The sequence below is a fragment of the Taurulus bubalis genome (assembly GCF_910589615.1).
Source record: "Taurulus bubalis genome assembly, chromosome: 2".
NCBI classification, from domain to species: domain Eukaryota; kingdom Metazoa; phylum Chordata; class Actinopteri; order Perciformes; family Cottidae; genus Taurulus; species Taurulus bubalis.
Window position 1 is genome coordinate 12,796,361 of NC_136590.1, and position 19,826 is coordinate 12,816,186.

A 19,826-nucleotide genomic window follows, 5' to 3' on the forward strand; every position below is an offset into this window, starting at 1 on the left:
CCAAGTGATCAGTTTCAGTTGACGCTGTTTACATGTGGAGCAGATTATTAACACATGTTTTTACCAGTAGATTTTAATCCATTTAATTCTGCGTAAAACAAAGCATTGCAATAGTAAGATACGCTTTCCTTTAATAACGATAGATTAAATAGTTACTCACCTATCTATCTAACTAACACTCGCTCGCTGCGGTAAGAACGTCACTACTTCACCGAGTCTACGGTTTCGTCTGTGCTTACCAATATTATTTACGGCCTCCTTGTTCGAAACCTCTGTTGTTATCCAAATGTATCTTGAGGCAAAGTTGCAGAATAAGTCTTTTAACAATGGCGACCGAGCCCCCGAAACGTAACGTTAACCCGAAGACGTTAACCGAACACTTTTCAAATGAGGAGCGCTGTAACCGGAAACGACCGTTGACCAATCAGAACTCTCCTCACAGCGGCGTCTGTTTGACGTCCAGCGTTCTCTTTTATACGACGTGCTGGCGCATCGAAATCGAAAATTATAATCAAATATATTGCATACAAACATATATTAATATATAAGCACCTGTTTAATTGAGGCGCTAACGCGAATACTGGAGCAAAACAATTATTTTTATTCAAATTTCGACTGAGAAGCACTCGGTCCCGTGTGCGTCTGTGCGACTGCGCGCTGCGCAGGAAGTAGTCCCAACAGTAGATCGCTACAACACACGCGCCTTACCCGCAGTGTGTTGTTCGCGGCGGCGGCGCACCATCCGCATGGTGTTTAATCCGCGGGAGTGCGCGATCTGACCGAACCGAGCGGATCGTCACAGAGCCCAAAATGGCGCTATGTTTACGTCTCTGTATAATCGTGTATTCGCTCTAAAAAGTCTCATGGAGAGCTTTGGTGATTTTATTCTCTGGGAAAGATAATTTGATCATTTAGCAACATCAGTGACCCACGACAAACCGGACATTGGGTAATGACCATTTAAGGCACGTATCTTACCTTATTGTAAGTTGCTATTCAGAAATAGCTGACGATTAGGCCTGGCGTTAGCTACATAGTTAAGTCAAATAAATACAATATTATGTTTAGTGTGTTGCTTTGTTCACTAGCTTTCCATTCTGCAAAGTTATTGGCATGATACCACTTTTCAAAAAAAAAAAAAATCCACCTCACTATTACTTTTATTTGTACTAACATGTATCTTTTCGTAATGCATGCTTGTATTTCGCAGATCTGTGACTACTAAGTTCTCCAGCAGCGGTAGGAAGGATGCAGGCTGAGGCCACAGACTCTTCCCTGAGAGAGGGCATAGAGGCTCTGGGTGTGAGCGACTCAGAAAAACCTGCAGCAGGCAAAGAGGAGGAGGGCAACACAAACGAACAGGACACGGAGATGACAGCTGCCACAGAAGAAGACACGACCACCAAGGATGAAACGGGTAACTCCATTAAGAAACACAAATCACACAGCTTGAAAGCACACACAGTAGGTAAGCCATTTTATCTTTGGGCACAAAGCCTTTCCTCTGAGTCTGAAAAGTCCCTAATCCAGATGTGTTCAAAATATGTTCAATAACTCTTTGTGTGACCTTTGTTTTCATTCACCAAGATCTTAGAATGATTTTGCCAAGTTGTTTGAGTTGTACCCAAAGTTAATACTATATAGAGTTGTATGTACAGTATCAGAGTGTACTTGTGATATGCAAACAAGTATTTGCATATCATGTAATAAGTGCCATACTTCTGCTTTTGTTCAACTGACTTTGTGTTTATTTGTGCTGCCTCCTCAGATGGAGACACGGATGCAGTGGAAAGAGAAGTACACAAGGATGAGCCTCAGGCAGACACGGGGCTCGGTGGCGGAGAGGGAAAGCAGGCGGCAGGAGTGGACGGTGAATGGGAGCTTGCGTATAGTGACGAGGAAATGGAGGACCCCAAAAACTGGATGCCCCCTCCTGCTGAGATCAAAAGACTCTATGAGCTCCTCTCTAAAGGGGAGATGCTGGAATTGAACTTTGAGCCCCTTCCTAGGAGGCCCCCTACTCCTGATCGTACCCCCTCACCTGAAAGAGAAGACGAGGGAGATGCAGCAAAGGAAAGAGAGAGGGAGGAGAGAGACCGGAGGTTAGTATACCTATTTCATGTTAGGATTTTGGTTTGTGTACAAGCAATGTGAAACCTCATTACTGTTATTTTTACAGGCCTCCAACTCCAACTGAGTTTGACTTTGATGAAGAGCAAATGCAAGCCACTCCGAAAAATGCCTTTGTGAACAGACGCAGAACACCAGGTAATAACCGAGGACTGATCTTTAAAACCATGAGCTATGTAAGCCAAATCAATGAATTGTTTTGTCTTCTCTTGGCTCTTTACAGTTTCATTATATTCTGAAAGCACAGTTAAAAGTGATTTGGGGAGTTTTGGGAAATATGTTTGACGTCCCCCCCTTCCCTTCCAGGATCTTCAGCTCGCTCCTCTGTGAAAAGGGAAGCTCGGCTGGACAAGGTACTGTCCGACATGAAACGGCACCGCAAAATTGAGGAGCACATCTTGCGAACGGGTCGAGATCTCTTCAAGAGTGAAAAGAAGCTGGAGGAGGCTCTGTCTCCTAACAGCCAGAAGGAGCGGGAGAAGGAGAGGGAACGAGACAGCAACCCCAACACCATCTTCTCCCCGAGACAGAGGAGATACTGAAGTATTAACAGATGAGGACTTGCTCACAGGCAAATGGGGCCAAGTGCTTTCCAGGCTTTCTCAAAACTTGAATTTTTTTATCAAACAAGTTTTGTATGTTTTCTATGTGTTTTGTATGTTGGCAATAAACATTTTAACCCTGGAGAATGTTAATTGTTGTAATCAGCGTTCAGTAACGATGGGTGATGACATATATCATAATTATTGTCACTATCGCGATTATAATGATATATTGTGGTATACTGAAGATTGTGAACCTTTATGGGAAAAATTACAAGATACAGATGTATTGTACATACCTCGCAGATTAAAATATATTATCACATTTATGCAAACAATATTGCAATAAAGCAACCCTGCTCATTTACATACATTTCCCACAATGGCCTGCTACACATAAATATTAAAGGGACATTTTCTACTATTAAGATGTTTACATTGCGATAGTGTCATCTATACTAGTTGACTTTCCGATGCTTAGAATGTAGCTGCTAGTAAAGCAGCAAAATTACACCAATGCATGGATTCTGGCTCCCTCTAGTGGCTCACTTTATCTTCCGATGCACCGTGATGTTCAAATTAGGTTTATGATCTTAATGTAAATTTCAATAATAATAAAACTTATGTATAAAAAAGACTCGAGGCAGGATCAGGACAGAAGTATATTTTAGCTAAGTTGGAGTAACAATACAGCCTTCACACAAGGCTCAGTAGCATATAGTATATGTATGCATAAATATGCATTCAAAACCACAAACCAAATAAATAAATAAATACGTACAAATAAATAACAAGCATTTTGCGGAATATACAGTACACAAGTTTGTCTTGTCAAGAAGCAGTACCGTAGGAGTTCATGGAACGGGAATGGATGTTCTGTGTTCAACATGCCCACAGTTGTCCAGATGTTTTGGCACACGCTGTCCTCTCGATGGTTTCTGAGCTGTTTTATTAATTTTTCCTTGACCCATTTCTGACAGTGATGCCGCTTTAAACAAACTTAAAAAGATCAAACTAGCCAGTTAGTTCATCGGAGGTTCATAGAACCAGTGGTTCAAATAAACGGCTAAATGAGCAAAGTATATCATAAAATCTAAAAGGCTTGAAACGATTAATGAACTTATAATGGCTCAAATGTAAATGAGGAACATCAAATTAAATTGCCACAAAAGTGCTACATGTCTATCATAAGGGAAATGCTTCCCTACAAGAGTAATTTTCGCTTTTGTTTCCCTTCAAATGACAAAATTGTCCCCCGACAAAGCTATAAATACTCAAATCTTATGGATCCCTTACTGAAATATTCCAGCCAATTAAATGGATATTTTCAGATGTATGTCTGCACCAATCAAAAAAAAAATACAGTGACTGCTACTGTGCATCACTTTCTTGTATGCTAAAAACACTTTGTGATACCAGTAAATGGAATGAAGTCATATCTACACTGAAACAAGAAGCACTGCCAGAACGTTTGGGGAAAACAGTGAAATATTTTGTGTGAATGCTGAAATGTCATTGTTCAAAAACATCTGTAGAAACATCAGATGCAGAATTGAGACAAAATCTAAAAAATGTAAATAAATAAAAATAAAATCCAACGTTGACCTAATACTGAGGTGGAAATAGGACATTTTTACATCGGTTATGTACACCTGTCACATTTTTCTGTCCGAGGAAGCCTCTTCCTTCTTCTCAAGAGGATACAAAAAATACAAAATAAAACCTAAAGAAACGGCAATGAATGGGGAAAAGGGATAAGGCAGCAGAATACAGTCTTATGAGATTATCTCCCTTCTAAAGATGAGTCAGCCTGCAGGTTGGTTACATTTTGTTAGAGTGACAGTGACTACATAGAGGATACAGATATTAAACACTAACAAGTCAAAATACTGCTTAGCCGGGATTTTTTTCTTTTTTGAAAGTCTTCTTCATTACTAAACTGAAATAGGCCTTCCATCTACAGCAAATGTACTAACATACAATATAATACATTCCTATTTTCCTACTCTTCCTATACCGTGAGGCAGAGAGGACTGAATTTGATCTACATGAGGGAAATAGCCACCTATGCTTGCTATACATCCAGGCAATTTCCTCTCAGGTCAGTGCATGTTCCTATCTGTCAGAGTGCCAGGTGATATCTTTAAATACTGAGTGCATTAACACTCCACTTGCTTTCTACAAACTGAGAAGCTGAAGTGCCTGAAGGCCAGCAACCAAATCATTTCACTGTTAGGAGCTTAATTGCTAGCCACAAAAACTTCAACATTATTTGAGGCCTTTGTCTGTAGCTCTCTTCATATTGCTACTTGGTTCAAGTCTCACTTCTCCCTCACAGCTTTCTTTCCTTTACATACTCATTGGTACATTCACCTTTCTTCCCTCCTTCCCCACCCCTCTTCTCAGTGATCGGCCAGCTCAGGCTCTGAGGCGCACGTGGTGTAGCCGTTGGCGGGCTGGGGCAGTGCGTTGCCATCCGTCTGCATCTCCTTGGCTGCGCATGTAGCCGCACCTGGTCTCCGAGAGCGGGAGGAGCCCGTGAATAGTCGCAGGGCGCCCCTGCAAATTAGGGAGAACCAATAGAGCTGGGGAGCCATGAGCAGAGCAGCACCGAGGTTACAGTGCCAGGGCACCGACAGGGGGACCATGTGGAAGGGAATTGACGCGTACCTGGATCCAAAGAGATAAATGGGATTTTAAACATGCGTTCTGAGTCTTGTATCCGTAAGCCAAGAGATAAAGATCTTGCAGCTGTGCAAGTTACTGACCCAAGCTGAGCGAGACAGCAGAACATGAAAAACAGAGATGAAAAGACAGACATACCTTCCATAGGCGTAGTAGAGGTAAGGGAAGAGGAGGACTCGACAGATGAAAAAAGTGATCAGCATAAGAGCCCCATTCACTTTGTGCAGGAGAGTGTGTTGCTGTTTGTACTGAGAGCCGAGAAAAGCAGAGGGAGAAGTCGAAAGTGAGGGAGAAAGAAAAGCAAGCGGTACAGTTTGGTGAAAGCTGACGGTGTTAATCTTATTTGCCATTGTTTTACTGTTAAAACGAACATTGTTATATTTGTTCATACTATCTGCATGGACTGAACACGTAGCGATTGAGAGCACTGTATGCCATTGAGCTGGTTGGACACTGATCTCTACAGGAGGCAGTAAAGCAGTGCTTCTGTTGTTTTACGTTCTTATTCGTTTCCAGCTGATTACTTAACTTTTGACTTGAACGTTCAACCTGCTTCAGCGAGATAACACAGAGCACAATCGTCCACACATTTAGATAAAAATGGTTTTCCTCTAACCCATTCACAAGTCTCATATCCTAGAATGACATGGCATCCCATCAATACTTACCCTATTGTGTTTACAAGAGGGCGGCTCTACGAGGCCACAGCTTTTAGACAGTTGTTTATCAAAGGCCACATGCACTGCTGCTAGGGACGGGAGGGGCAGGGTGTTGAGTGATAAGCGTGTAGAAGGACAAGCTGATATTGTATCTGCTGAATATCCAGTCAAAATACTAGGGGCTATATTCAGAGGCTAACAGCTGTGGGAGCCTCAGGTGGGGGACAAGCAGAAAGCAGTGGAGGCAAAACCTTTATCTGGACAATGAAACAAATACGGGGGGTGGGGGGGTGTTGCGGCGCTGACAACGTGTATTTAATGGCTGGGGTTTCTGACAGTGCTGTTCATGCCAGACACAGTTAACGAGAGCTGATGGACATGCTGGGAATGACTGGAAAATATATTCCATTGAAGGGAACTGGGGGGTGGGGGAGGGGCGACGAGCGAGAAGAAGTAAAGAGTGTAGTGGAACTTTGCATGTAACACATGCACATGCAACAACGCACTGAAAACCGTCTTTGAGGCTGAACCAAGACACTTACCTGGATGAGTATTTTTCCTAAGCAAACAGATGGAGTGCTGAGCTCAGCCATGAACAGTATACCCTGGAAATAATCTCCCTTTCCTTGTCGCCAAAACTAGAGAGAAAAATAAATTGATTATTTTTCAAGAATACAATTGCAGCTTTGTTTCTTTGTAGATTTGAAAAAAATACATTCCTTCAATAAATACATATCTAGCTAGAGGGAACAAGTAAAACATATTGGAGATGTAATTTCTACTTTCCTGGAGCCAGACAAACTTGTGGACAGCTTTTTAATGTCTCTACAAGCATTCTGCACCCATGGTGAACGGTGATATATACGTATACAATTAATAGATGCAAGAATTAGTCGAAAAACTGAAAATTATTTGATAATTTTCTGCTGCCTACAGATATTTTAGTACTATACTTCTCTCTTGCCTGACTCAAATCTCAGCCCAAAAGAAAGAGCAGTGTGTGACAGTTACCACAGAGACGGGGAAGCAGACGGTGACCATGACAACATGGTGCAGCACCATGAGGAACTCGCGACGCAAGTAGCTGGTCAGTGCTGTGCTCATGTGTTGGGGTGCTGCCGAGGCCTCCTCGTGCCCTTTGACCCGAAGCTTGTACCAGTAGCACATGAACATTGCGTAGACATCGTACACGAAGTAGGGAACAGCGAACATGATGTAAGAGCTCGTCAGCCAATGCCTGTGGAAAGGAAAGAATAGATATAAATTCAACAGTATAAGCAAATAATTCCCTAAAACCGAAGCATTTTAATGAGATTTTATTTGTAAACTGCTTATGCCTTGATCAATATTAAGTGAAATATTTGGTAAACATTTGTGGCTGATGTATTACACAGAGTGCCCTTCAATTGCGCATCTTAAAGCCTTGCAAATGATTAATCCTAAAAATTGCTTTGTTTCACGCATTAAAGACAAGACACACTGGTCGAATGGTATGGAATATATTCTGGTGAGCATTTCTTGACTTACTGGTCCTCCAGGATGTCCTCGCAGGAAGAAGCAATGATGTAGCCAGCTGAAGAAGCCATGACTGCCTGAATGGATGAAACCAACCTGGGAGCAGAAAATGGCACAATACTTACAAATAATGTATTTCTCATTAAAGGGTTTAGACTGTCTAGTTGACACATGGTAAGAAAGTAGAGCCCTTTTGAAAGATCTTGGAAAATGACGCAAGTGCAGCTGCAACAACATGCCATACTTGAGTGATACAAATAAACTGCACATGAGCTTATGTCTTGAAGAAAAAGGTGGATGTCACTGTAGTAGAAGCACCATTGAAGTACTGGAGTGTTTGGAGGAACAGTGTTGTCATTGAAGTATAAACAAGTTTAAGAAGGTCTCACCTGGCAGATACAATGACTGCATCTCCTTCGCTCCATCTCAGGGCCGGGATCGACCTCAGGCATTGTTTGGACAGCAGGAAAAGGCCTGGAAAGAACACAGACCCAGCAGCTAGAATGGTCAGCATGGTCCCTGGAAATCTGTCCGAGAGGCAAAAAGTTCAACGGGCAATCTGGTCCTTGAGATCTGTCGCTCTTTCCCCCTCTCTGAAACACACAAAACATCAAACCGTGAACAAACAATTAATATTGATCTCACTAATGGAAACTCCCATGTCTGTACATTAGCAGCCCTAAGACAAACACAGCTTATAGTCAAAGTTTGGCAATGTATTGTTCTAGCTTCATTTGAGGCATTGCTATATGTACAATAAAGATGAAGTGAGGTAAACAGATAGGGTATCAAATACAGCACAGGCACAATGTGGAAAACTGGTTTATTCTCAAATGTGAAAAGGAACGGCGCCCAGGAGCCAAAGCAGGGAGACTATATAAATGCTGAGTGCAGGAGCAGAATAACAGATAGAAGGCCCTTTTGTGCTGCCCTGTCCACCGGCTGACATTGTGCACCTTATTCACTCCACCATGGAGTCCCAGGGCAGCCATGTGCTAGTTCCATGCAGTATTCTTACACTAGAATAGCTGACTCAATAAAAAGTCGAAGTGCATTAGTAAAAAACGCATTGCGCATCTTTCTTCTTTTTATAAATCCTGGACGTCGAAAATATCGACATAATAGGCTGCTGGTGCTCACAGTTCCGGGCAACAGCTAATGTTACCTGTGTGGAATGCGAATCACCGGCCACGCGTTTGACCAGCAGCGTTAGCTAACCACGGAGGGGGATTGAGACCGATTTATAGCTAAACTACTCCGGTATTGACGCGGATCTGCCAACTGTTACACGCTCATGTTAACTTAAGCAACTTTGTCTAAATTGTGCCCCGACAGCACACGTCAAACTGACCTGGTGAATGAACCAACGCTCACTTAACCTAGCGAGCTAGCGTTAAACAGAAAGCTTTCCATCTAAACACACCGGCTATTCAATCTATAAACAAAGACAAGAATTAACAGCAGTAAGCTCATGTAACGCCAATTTAACGAGCTTTATTTTTTGGGAGGATTATCGAGTTGCATCAAGGAAAAAAATGGGAAACCGCCATGCACGTTTGAACCGTGAGATGAAGCTAGTGAACAGAGACGATCCCTCCCTGAGGCGACCACCTTTATAACCGCTAACAATGACGTTAGCATCTCTCGAAATATGGCAGCTGGTCACCGCTTAGTTAGCAACCATTCCCTTTTGACCCAATACCTGTAGTTAGCCCGACGGTGACACCCGATGAACAATAACTGATACCTGGGTGCACGGTGTCACACGTTGCGTCACTTCTTCGTGGTAACGTGAAATTGTTCGGTTAGCTTGTTATTTGTTTGTAGCCGTTAGCAACTAAGCTAATCGACCCCGTGGACGCTAACCGCGGCTAACAGATTGGAGTTAAGCTAACTACACATGTTTAGAATAAATACAAAAATATTAAGCAACATTTACACAAAAACTCTGCAGAGTCCAATCGGCGGCTAGTCGAAAAATCGCGTCCTCCAGAAAGTGCCTCGCTTTAGAGATGTCCCCGGGGTCTCCGCCTCGATGATCCGCATGTTTATGTGGCCACTTCAGTGTCTGAAGGCGAGCAGCAGCGAGCTAACGCTAGCTTGCAGCAAGTTAGATCGACATCTATGGGAGGGTGGCTCAGTGAGAGCATTGGTGACTGGCCTGCTTCAAGCAAGCTTGAGCAAATAGCCAAGTAAAAAGTGACGGAAAATAACGATGCCACAGTCTGCTACAAGTGTCACGGTAACGTTAGCTTGTCCCATCCGCTATATCATCTCGTCTGTCTCGCAGCAGCAGACCAGAGGAGCCGCTGTCTCGGGCTCGCAGTTGGCTCAACGCGGTGGGCTGCTGCGCAAGCTCGTTCCTACAGGTCCAGACAGCAGCTTGTGTCATGACGAGGGATTTGCACCAGTCGCTTCACTGCATTTTGTACACTGGATTTTCATCGTTTTCTACACAGGGAAACGTTACATTGATTCCCAACAAGGAGGGCATCTATTCAAGCTTTGATCACAGTTTGCAATATCCAATCTGACCCCTTTTAACAAAAATAAAGAAACTTACATGCAAGCAAATTTACCCTGTATTTGTGTATTTAATTCATAAAGGCAGCCACTTACCATTAATGCCTGTTCTGCCTGTAAAGACTTATTTGTCTTTGCCAAGTTAGTTATTTGACCTTTGGATGGACCCGCATTTGCAAAAAAAATGATCAATCATCAGTCCTTATCTGCACATTACCAGAGATGCTTGATGTGTGTGTGTACGCTCATTCTTCTGACATTTTGCAGCATCGCAAACCTTGGTATATTTGGAGGTTGGCAGATCGCATGCCAATCAATGCAACACTGTTCAGGTTTTGCATTGATAACCCTACTCTGTCCTTTGAGTTAAACTGTAACAGCAGCTTGCACTGTTTCTACAACTGGAAAAATCTATAAAAGAGTGCAAGAAGTAGATTAGGGAAAAACTCTTCAAATGTGTTAAGTAGGTTATCTCGTTTTCGTCTGTTACATGGTCCTATCAACTGTGTATAATTCACAACACTTACTGTACTGTGTCCATAAGTAATAGTTTACTCAAAGCTTGTGAAGGAGAGTAGTGAGACCTTAATCAGTATGGAAACAAAAGCTATATGCAACACACACACACACACACACACACACACACACACACACACACACACACACACACACACACACACACACACGTGAAAGAAATACAAGAAAATACATCAATAAAAACATATAAAAGCAAAAATCATCAATTCAGTACACAAACTTGGAAGATAAAACTTTTAAAGTATATGACGAAGATTGTAAAATAGTAAAAGAAAAAAACGCTGGTTTGTTTAAGATCCTACAAAACGTATTCATTGAATGAAGTCAGAAGTTAGCAAGACAAATTGAGTACAATGTTGCAGTTTTAGTACCAGCCAGACATACAGCTCTGAGATTGGAATAAGAGATGCTTTGTCTTTAATGTAAATTGAATGAAACACTTGATCAATTTGCCATAAATTACAAAACTATGAAAAGTTCTACTCCAACTGAAAATATTTGTCTCTAAAATGCCAAGAAGGAAAGTAAATGAAAAAAAAACACAGCTTTGTAAGATGATTGTTTTAAAGCAATGTAATAATGTTAGTATGCATGTTAGAATTAACTTGCTTTGGAGTACCTACTTAATTCTTTCATGTTTTCCCCAGAATTACTTTCAACAGTCTGGAGAATATCTACGCATGTGTTGTGTTCAGCTTTACTATACAGTGATCATCCCCTTGCACTGTATTTTGGCTTCTGTCAATGCATATAATTAGTTCTCTTCAATGCTATGAATTAAAGTAATTCATAGAGGAAAATGGATCTTTGCACACTTTTATCTAGACAGGTACAATAAGTAACAAGGGAATAAGTAAAAAAAAAAAAAAAAAAAATCAGATCCTGCACTCTGTCCACACTAAATTTACTGAATAGCAAGATAACTTTGTCAGGCATTTCTTGATTTCTCAGAATCTATTGAGTGCATTGAATGTTACTGGGAAACCTTCTTGATAGAAGAATTATGTCAATGTGAAGTCATGTAGTCATATCAACACTGTTAGTTTTGATATGTTTCAGGATGGTATTGGTTCGCACTATTGTCACTGGGTTATGCAGCGACTTGCACGTTTGCATCTGATTACCAGTTTGATGAAAAGAGCTTCCTATTTATAAGAGAAAAGCTGTTATGCTTTCAGAGAAGCTGATCCAATGCACAGGTCTGAAATTCCCTTTTCTGTTGAACTAGATATTAATTTGGTGGCATATAAAATAAGCGAGTTAACTTTCATTGATGCATCAGATAATCAAATACACTCACAGTGACTTGATCATTTCTTACTGGTGTGCATCATCAATTTATGATACATCCTGCATTATTGCACACATTAAATCGTCATGAGTCATGTGTTAATTGTGCATTACAAAAGCATTTGTTTCGTACCCTTATTGTTAAGTGTTACCAATGACAGTTGAGACACAAATGGCAGTGTAGTAGATGAACAGATCACCACACAAAACAAGACCCATTTACTCTTTTTACTTTAAATTGTCCAAATTACAAAATAATAACATGATCTCTACTTCATCTACAAAATAACATATTTATGACTGTATTAAGCATCATCATTTTTTTTTGCTCTAACAACCTTTTAGACATGCATACTGTTGAGAAATATAAAAATATAAATATAAATACATCCCATTAATATTCTTAATGAATCCATGACTAAGATTTGAAATATTTCATCATAAAAGAATTAAAATGCAGTTGAGTACGATAAGGCATTAAGATGTATCACAAGAGCTGTACAGAATCCTAGAGTAGAGGTAATATTTTTTTCTTAGTGTGATGGAGAAAACCTAAAATTAATGTTTTAATAAATCACTAATTTTCTCAACAGGAAGAACACATTTCCAAAGGAGAAAAAAGAAGAAAAGGAAGAAAGAAACAACTACAAATTTCAAGCTAACATTAACACAAAACGGAAAAAGCACTCCAGTACAAAACCAGGATTTGTTTACAGCATACCAAGTGGTGTTGTCAAACTCCCATTGTATTTATGACTTTATAAGCCCTTTCTCAACACCACATCACTCACAATAGAACTCAAAGCAACTAAAGATATCCAATGGACAAGTGACCATTCTTCACATGATTAATGTAGATCGATAATGACTTGCGTTCAGAGCATTATGTGCTATACAGAGTTAAAGGACTAAATCTAATGCATAAGTTTCACTCATTGGACTGGTACATAGAGAAAACAAAAAGGACTATGGCAATGACAGTTACAATCAAATGAATGGCCAACAATGTTAAAATATTCTGAATAAAATCAACACTTTTATAAATATTATTGTTTACAGCCAACTAACTTGGTGGAACTGCGAAAGGTTTCTTTTGTCATGACAGCTCCCTAACGATACGCATGGCTGAGCTTAATTTCATGCAAAAGGTAGTTTGAGCACAAGAACTTCCATGTCAGAAGCTGAAGTGGTGATTAGCTGTTGTATTTCTTTTCTTTCTTTTTTTGTGTTAAATGGTCAGACCAAGAGAGGAAGACTCAGAGCAAGAAAATCCAAGAGATCTCAAACAATAACGACTTAAGGTGCTTGACACTCCTGAACATAACTATATTCTTATCTCTGTACCTGTAGGAAAACAAATGAACAAGTACATCCCACATTTCCATACTGACCACAACACGTATGGCCTTCCATCCTGATCAATAAACAGCCCTCTAGAGACTTAATAACCTGGCATTACAGTTTTGCAAAATCATATGGTTTTAGTTTTGTGAACAAACAAGCCAACATGCTAGCAGAGCCCCTGACTTGCGCACGCACGCACACACATACACACACACACACAACCAAAAACACAAAACTCTCCTTTCTACTGGTTTCTTTGTTACGTTTTCTGAGAGCTATTCTCTCCCTACTACTTATTAACGCAAGCCATTTGGATTCTTAGAAAGTGAGCTGCAAAAATGGAGGTAAGATCAGAGCTGGTGTGAGATATACAGTACTTGGTGCACTTGCAGAGAGCAGCCAATGCCAGGGTTGAGGGGAGAGACAGAGAGAGAGGGTAGAGAGGGGAGAGTAATACAGTAGATGCCCACAATATCACCGTTTCAGTGGAGTCTTAAATGCACGAGAGCATTCAGAAATATTTGGACAACACATCCATGTTTGTCGTGAGTGTCAATGAACCTGCTGCAGCCACAAAGGTCCCTCTTTCCATGACTTCACTGCTCTATTAATACAGCTTCCTTTTCACTGTTGCTCCAGCTCTGCAGCTCAGAGGCGATACTGCCCTTGAACGCTGACTGGCGTTAATCTCCCCCACTTTTTAATCCTAACCATACCTATAAGTGGGGACATTACAAAACTGAAACCGGATCAGCACCTACGCGTAACTGTAACCGTCTCCAACCTTGCCCTCTGTTAAGGGACTGAGGTTATTATTGCTGAGCTCTCGACTGCTAACTGTGGGATTGTGGAGCTGCAATGCTCGAGCAGTCTGTGACAAGCAGGTCCACCACTGTGTTACCAGTGACATACACAGTCGGCGCCGTCACCATGTTGCTGAGGGAGACGGAGCTGCTGGCAGCCACATTGGAGGTGATGGGGCTGGGGGCACCCTGGTTGTTGCCATGGGTGCCCATGTGCCCCTGGAGCTGGGTGGGTGTCTTGCAGTGGATGCCGCACAGGTGGCACACGAGTATGCCACCTGAGGTTGTGCCGAAGCCCCCCGGACTGTCCTTCCACTCCTGCCCATGGTGCTTCTGGGCATGGACACGAAGGTATGTCAGTGTGGTGAAGCCTGACGGAGGAGAGCAGAGACGAGAGGGAAGAGTGAAAATGACCACAAGTGACTAGAACTGACCTTGAAAGAAAAATAATAAAACAGTGGTGAAATAGCATCTCATCATAATACAGATAATTAACTTTGATCTTGTTGCGGCACTTTTGTAATCCCACTTTTAATGCACAGAGCATTCAGTCATGACATGATCAGATCTTTTTTTTAAATCACATGTAGTAGTTGTCAACCACTTTTGGGAGGTCACAGAATTGGCCGCAATTTTATTCCGCTTTGTCTAAGACAATGAGGACTCATATCAAGACAAAATTGCCAGAGCATCGTCTCATGTATTTCTTAACATTATGACTGATTGGATGTAAAATGTCCTACTTCAACTGCAACCATTAATGTGACTCATTTCTAATTTGAAATTATGTTCCTGATAATGGCTGTCAGATCAATTTGAGGAGTGCCTACCATGTTCTCATCCTGCCTTGGTCCTGACCTCAAAGTCTTGGTCTCAATACACTGGTCTACAACACTGGTTGTTGTCAACAATTAAAATGAAAATATGTATAACAGATCCTTCAATGTAAACTTACTGCGGTTACAGAGATGGCAAGCATGGTGCTGTGACTGGTTGTGCACCCTCATATGATCCGTGATGTAAGCAGCAGACAGGAGCTTGCCACAGATGTGGCAGGGGACCTTCTCCTCATGGCGAATCATATGCGCACGCAAACGATCCTTCGTGGCAAAGCTAGACTCACAGGTCTGAAAAAAAGATGAAATCGATGAGCGATTATGGCGAAGAAAGCAAAAACATATGCACAAGAATGTGCACGTAGTTTGAATATGTGTGCACAAAAACACATTCCAATCATTATTTTTAAATAATTGTTAGATGTACACAGTCACCTTGTAGTCATTTAAGTTATAAAATAACATCAGACCTAATTTAATCCCCAAAATGTTCGTCATGCTCATGAAGATTTAAGGCTTTGAGCTGCTGCATGTAAACATAATAATTACAGTTCAATTACACCTACTGCGTATTCAAAAAAGGCAAGACCTTTATCCAGATCAGTTTCCATGGTAATATTCTCAATGTTCATTTACTCATGTCAACAGATATCCATACGAGGCAGCTGAAGACAGATAAAAGTGCAATAATGTACAAGGCCGCGACCGTGAGTCATCTGGAACACTGTGCACGTAAGCATGGTCATTTTAAAACATGAAAGAAATAAAATAAGATGCTGTGTACGACTGGCAGGTGCAGCTGCCGCACAGGATAAACATGACGCACCGGGCATTTGAAGGGTCGCTCCGAGGAGTGTACCTGTCTGACGTGACTGTTCAGATGGTCAGGCCTTGGGAGAGAAAGAGAGTCAACCTGTTAGGACAGAAAATGCTTCACGTTTTCACGCTCAAGTAAAAGTGTAACCATTTTTGTGAGAACCCCATTCTCTAGAGAGTTCAACATTCTGAGAATACACTGTCGTCAAAAGTTAGCTGAGAAGAACGTTACTGCTCTCAGGTCTGTACGGTAAATATGGAGCTATAGCCAGCAACATTTGGTTTTCTCCAGACAGAGCCAGGCCAGCGGTTTCCAGTCTTTATGCTAAGCTAAGCTAAGCTAAGAGATGTCTTTCTATCTCAACCCTGACCGTATATGTTTTTCACCTGGAGAAAGCCTTGCCACAGTGGGGGCAGACGTAGGGCTTTTCCACACCCCCCTGGTGGGAGCGCACGTGATGGCTCATGCGGTCCTTCCTCTTGAAGCGCTGCTGGCAGATGGGACATGAGAACGGCTTCTCGTCCGAGTGGGACAGGCGGTGGCGGTTGAGGTGATAAACGTCACGGAAAGCCTTCCCGCACGTCTCGCAGGCGTGGTTCTTCCTCACTGGGTTTGGGTTGGGATTTGCAGGCCGCTGAGGCAAAACAGAGAAGCAGATGAACACACGACAGCGTTTAGATGGAAAGTAGAAGGACAGTTATAAACAGAAAAAGTAAAGCATTCATTGACAACTATTGTAATATTGTTATATCTGTTGTTGTAACCATGCAAATGCACAAATATATTCTTGCCTGATTTGTACTAATGTCGCACTTGCAAAAATATCTGACGTCAATTCACATGTTAGATTAACTATGTCCCACTGGATGGAGTCTTTATCCGCTTTCAAGGCTGTTTGTGTTACAGAGAACATGCAGTGGAGCGTGGGGGGCTTCTAGCACGTTGTTTTCTCAAACTGGGGACCAGTGCCAAACACTGGGATGGAATTTACTGGTCCCTGAACTGATAACTATACATGGACGTTGTGTAGAATAAAAAAAAAAAAAACAAAAAAAAACAAAAACACACAGCTTATAGGTCCCAGGCCGTAAAAAAAGAATAGAAAAGGTGGGTTAACCATCTCCGGCAGTTTAAGAAACAACATGCTTGAAGGTTCGGGGTTGATGACAGCCATCTCCACAAGGCCCTGACCCACCTGTACTGTCGCCCCTGTGGCCATGACGACAGCAGCAGGAGGCGGAGCATGGGGGTTAACACTAGCCATTACGTTAGCCATGGCCACCCCTTCACCATCCTGACTACCCAGGAGAGGCTGCTGGATCCCCGCCAGCACGACAGGAGGGGCGAGAGGGGGAGGTGCGGAGAGGTGTAGCAGGGAGAGGGGAACAGTGGGCCTCTCCACCCTCCCTCCAGCCCCCACCGCCATCACCGACGGGGCCGCCACCGCCACCTGGCCGGCTGCTCCCTCCTTTGCCCCCTCCGCCTGCTCTCTGGCCCTGTCCTTCATGCGTACCCCAGTGTGGACCGACTGGTGCCGCCGCAGGTTGTAGTTGTTCTTGAACTGCTTGTTGCAGATGGCACAGATGTGGGGCATGCGAGCCGGCCGAGACACTGGTTTCACTGGACCACGGGAAGGCGGGAGGAAATGGAAAGAAAGGGAGTTGTTAGTTTCAGAGAAGGTGGTTTGGTTGTTTTTAAATAGGTGTAATGACCTTTCACCTTATAAGCATGTGAGGTGACAGTGACATCAAAGAAGCAATTTGAAGATGTCATTAACTGCAATAATCTAAATATATAGTCTGTTCTGTGCAATTTCAGAAAATAGTGAGAAATGTCCATCACGAAATACCAAGGTGTGAACTCCCCTGTTACTCCAACCAACAATCACAAAATAATCAGTTTACCCTCATAGAAGGCAACGAAGACGAGCAAATATTCCCATTTGAGACACTGAAAGCAGTGAACCTTCGACAACTTTGAAAAATGACAAATTATCAAAATAAATGTCAGTTAATATCCCGTCAAGCGATTCAAAATTATAATAATAGATTTTTCAGATCCTCATTGGTCTTACAGAATGTAAGCAATTCAACTTTGACTGTTGGGCGTCTGAAATAAAACAAATATTACGTCTTTTTACCTGCAAGTGACCAAAATTAACGTCACCAAGTTGTTTTTGAATCACCCGACTGACTTAAAATGCTGGCAGTGATGCACTTTAGAGCTATCTGTAATGAGTTCAGCCTCCTCGGCTCCACAGGTGTAGGATGCAGTGCAGTGTCCCTCACCAGGCAGGGGCTCCTCATTGAGAGCAGCAGTGTCCACAGTCGAAGGAGGCTGTGCTATGTGGTCTGTGGGTGGGGTTTGGGGAGAGCTCGTATGTACAGGCATGAGCTCTGATTGGAGGCCCCCGTCCACTTGGTTTTGGGTGGGAGTATTCTGGAGAAGCAAGTAGAAGGCCATCACCAAATGTAAACACAAGTCACAGCATTATCTTGAGGTGCTAGGTTGAAATACGAGACGCGAGGGCCGCAGGACCGCCGGGACACACATTGTGAGAAAATGCGCGCAGTTAAAATGAGAGCAGAAAAAGAGGCCAGTAGTGCCTTCTCAGCAAGCCTACCTGGAAGAGAAAATTGCTCCAAGAAGCATCCATTTTGCGCCACGGCGATGGAGATTATAAAGTCCTGATTGAGATCGGGCAGGGCAGCCTTTGCATGGTTTTGATGGGCCCACCGGTGATTGAGGCGCAAACAGTCGCCTGTCCCGCAGCAGAAACGACAGGCTTCTGGGTTTGCTTGAAAAACGTGAATAAAGTCGTCTGCAAAAATATGTTTTTTTCTCATTGAGGTAGCCCTAATGCTGTCGATTAAAATGCACGCAGCTGTTGACTAACGCAGGCTGCAGCGGAGCAGGCCGGGTCCGATAAAGGCCTGTTTCTCTTTTCACTTTGGTTTCTAACTTTAGTTCAGTCAATACTAATCTTACTAAAACGCAACACAACACAACAAAACTGCTTTAAAAAAAAAATAAAAAAATCAACAACAAAAAAAACGCATATTACAGTCTCACACTTTCGCAAAAAAACACAAACCATTCTCCGTGAAATAAATGCATTTTTACGCAAGAGAACAAATATGGGTTATAACACACGTATCTGGCAGCACAGCAGGTCATGCTTTGTTTTTAATTTATGAATCTATTTTTCCGATTTCTCCCAATAGGCCAATCGGGTGTTTTGTCGAAGCCTCGTTGTTGGTTTCAAGCCCTGACCCCGGCGAGCGGCGCCCTCGCCGGGCCGCAGCCTATCGCTCCACCTCGGCCGTTCAGCTGCGAGGATGTCATCTTTCTTTTTTTATCGCCCGCTCTCCCTCCTCCCTCCCTGTCTCTTTCTTCCTTTTCTTTTTTAATTCCTCTTTCTTCTCCCCCTCCTCTCCTTTTCTCGCACCGCTATGTCCCACTTGCTCTTAAAGGGATAGGGTTTCCTCTTCGGACACCCCCTCTCATTTCCGTCTCCCTCGGCGGGGCCCGTCCTCTCCCCGTCCTTCCTGGGTTTAGTCGGCCGACGCAAAATGCGCCACAGTCGTTTTTTTCCCTCCTTCCGCGGGCCAGCAGGAACAGATCTCCTCGTGCACTGCAGGAAGCAGCCAGGATGACTTTCCATTAACCGAGAGATGACAGACGCATCTTAAAGGAGAGTGCGCACAGATCCTCCCAGTCGGCCTATAATAATGATGTCAGCGTCAGATATAGCACACAGGACGAATAGCAGCTCAGGATCACACACAATAGATGACAATAGACGTGCATACATACAGATACACTTCCTGTTTGGCAGATATACAGATTATTTATAATACATAGTATTCTTAACATACATATGCATCAAAGTAAAAATAATCTATAACAATAATAAACTAAACGATTACTCGATTAATTCATCGCCAAAAGACACAATTATAATCGATTAATTTAAGTCAACTTTAAGTTAAAATCACCCACATTTACTGGTTTCAGCTTCCTAAATATGAATATTATTTATTTTAATGATTTTAAATATATTTTTATTTATACGTCTAAGGTTTTACCTGCTAGTTAGACAACATAACATTTTAATAGGTCAACATGGGCTTTGCAACTCAGAG

General features: G+C 42.4%; 3 protein-coding genes across 5 annotated transcripts; 1 reads left to right on the plus strand and 2 right to left on the minus strand.

Moving 5' to 3' along the window:
- The first annotated feature begins 826 nt into the window (after positions 1–826).
- On the plus strand, positions 827–2,808 carry pagr1 (PAXIP1 associated glutamate-rich protein 1). 3 transcript variants are annotated; one of them, XM_079237156.1, is made up of 5 exons: positions 827–949; positions 1,211–1,468; positions 1,769–2,102; positions 2,180–2,268; positions 2,437–2,808. In XM_079237156.1, the coding sequence occupies exons 2-5, from the start codon at positions 1,249–1,251 to the stop codon at positions 2,670–2,672; spliced, it is 879 nt and encodes a 292-aa protein (XP_079093282.1). In that variant the 5' UTR covers positions 827–949; positions 1,211–1,248; the 3' UTR covers positions 2,673–2,808. The 3 variants fall into 3 exon arrangements, with proteins under 3 accessions (XP_079093282.1, XP_079093281.1, XP_079093283.1); XM_079237155.1 differs by having other exon boundaries at positions 840–965; XM_079237157.1 differs by having other exon boundaries at positions 840–965; positions 1,211–1,417.
- A 2,266-nt stretch (positions 2,809–5,074) lies between these two features.
- Positions 5,075–9,658, minus strand: tlcd3bb (TLC domain containing 3Bb; the record flags this gene model as incomplete). Its single annotated transcript, XM_079237092.1, has 7 exons — positions 9,471–9,658; positions 7,921–8,124; positions 7,544–7,627; positions 7,028–7,253; positions 6,559–6,654; positions 5,496–5,605; positions 5,075–5,342 (listed from the first exon to the last, which is right to left on the minus strand). The coding sequence occupies exons 2-7, from the start codon at positions 8,043–8,045 to the stop codon at positions 5,075–5,077; spliced, it is 909 nt and encodes a 302-aa protein (XP_079093218.1). The 5' UTR covers positions 8,046–8,124; positions 9,471–9,658.
- Positions 9,659–14,058: 4,400 nt separating this feature from the next.
- Positions 14,059–18,491, minus strand: mazb (MYC-associated zinc finger protein b (purine-binding transcription factor); the record flags this gene model as incomplete). The annotated part of the gene is made up of 7 exons (XM_079236497.1): positions 18,305–18,491; positions 17,970–18,120; positions 16,877–17,301; positions 16,068–16,315; positions 15,691–15,754; positions 14,984–15,155; positions 14,059–14,399 (listed from the first exon to the last, which is right to left on the minus strand). The coding sequence occupies exons 1-7, from the start codon at positions 18,335–18,337 to the stop codon at positions 14,059–14,061; spliced, it is 1,434 nt and encodes a 477-aa protein (XP_079092623.1). The 5' UTR covers positions 18,338–18,491.
- Positions 18,492–19,826: the final 1,335 nt, after the last annotated feature.

Bases quoted from the DNA above. Each gene is read 5' to 3' on its own strand.
- pagr1 (XM_079237156.1), top strand. From the start codon at position 1,249: ATGCAGGCTGAGGCCACAGACTCTTCCCTGAGAGAGGGCATAGAGGCT. The intron at 2,103-2,179 runs GTTAGTATACCT...TTATTTTTACAG, and splicing joins AGGGAGGAGAGAGACCGGAG to GCCTCCAACTCCAACTGAGT. The intron at 2,269-2,436 runs GTAATAACCGAG...CTTCCCTTCCAG, and splicing joins GAACAGACGCAGAACACCAG to GATCTTCAGCTCGCTCCTCT.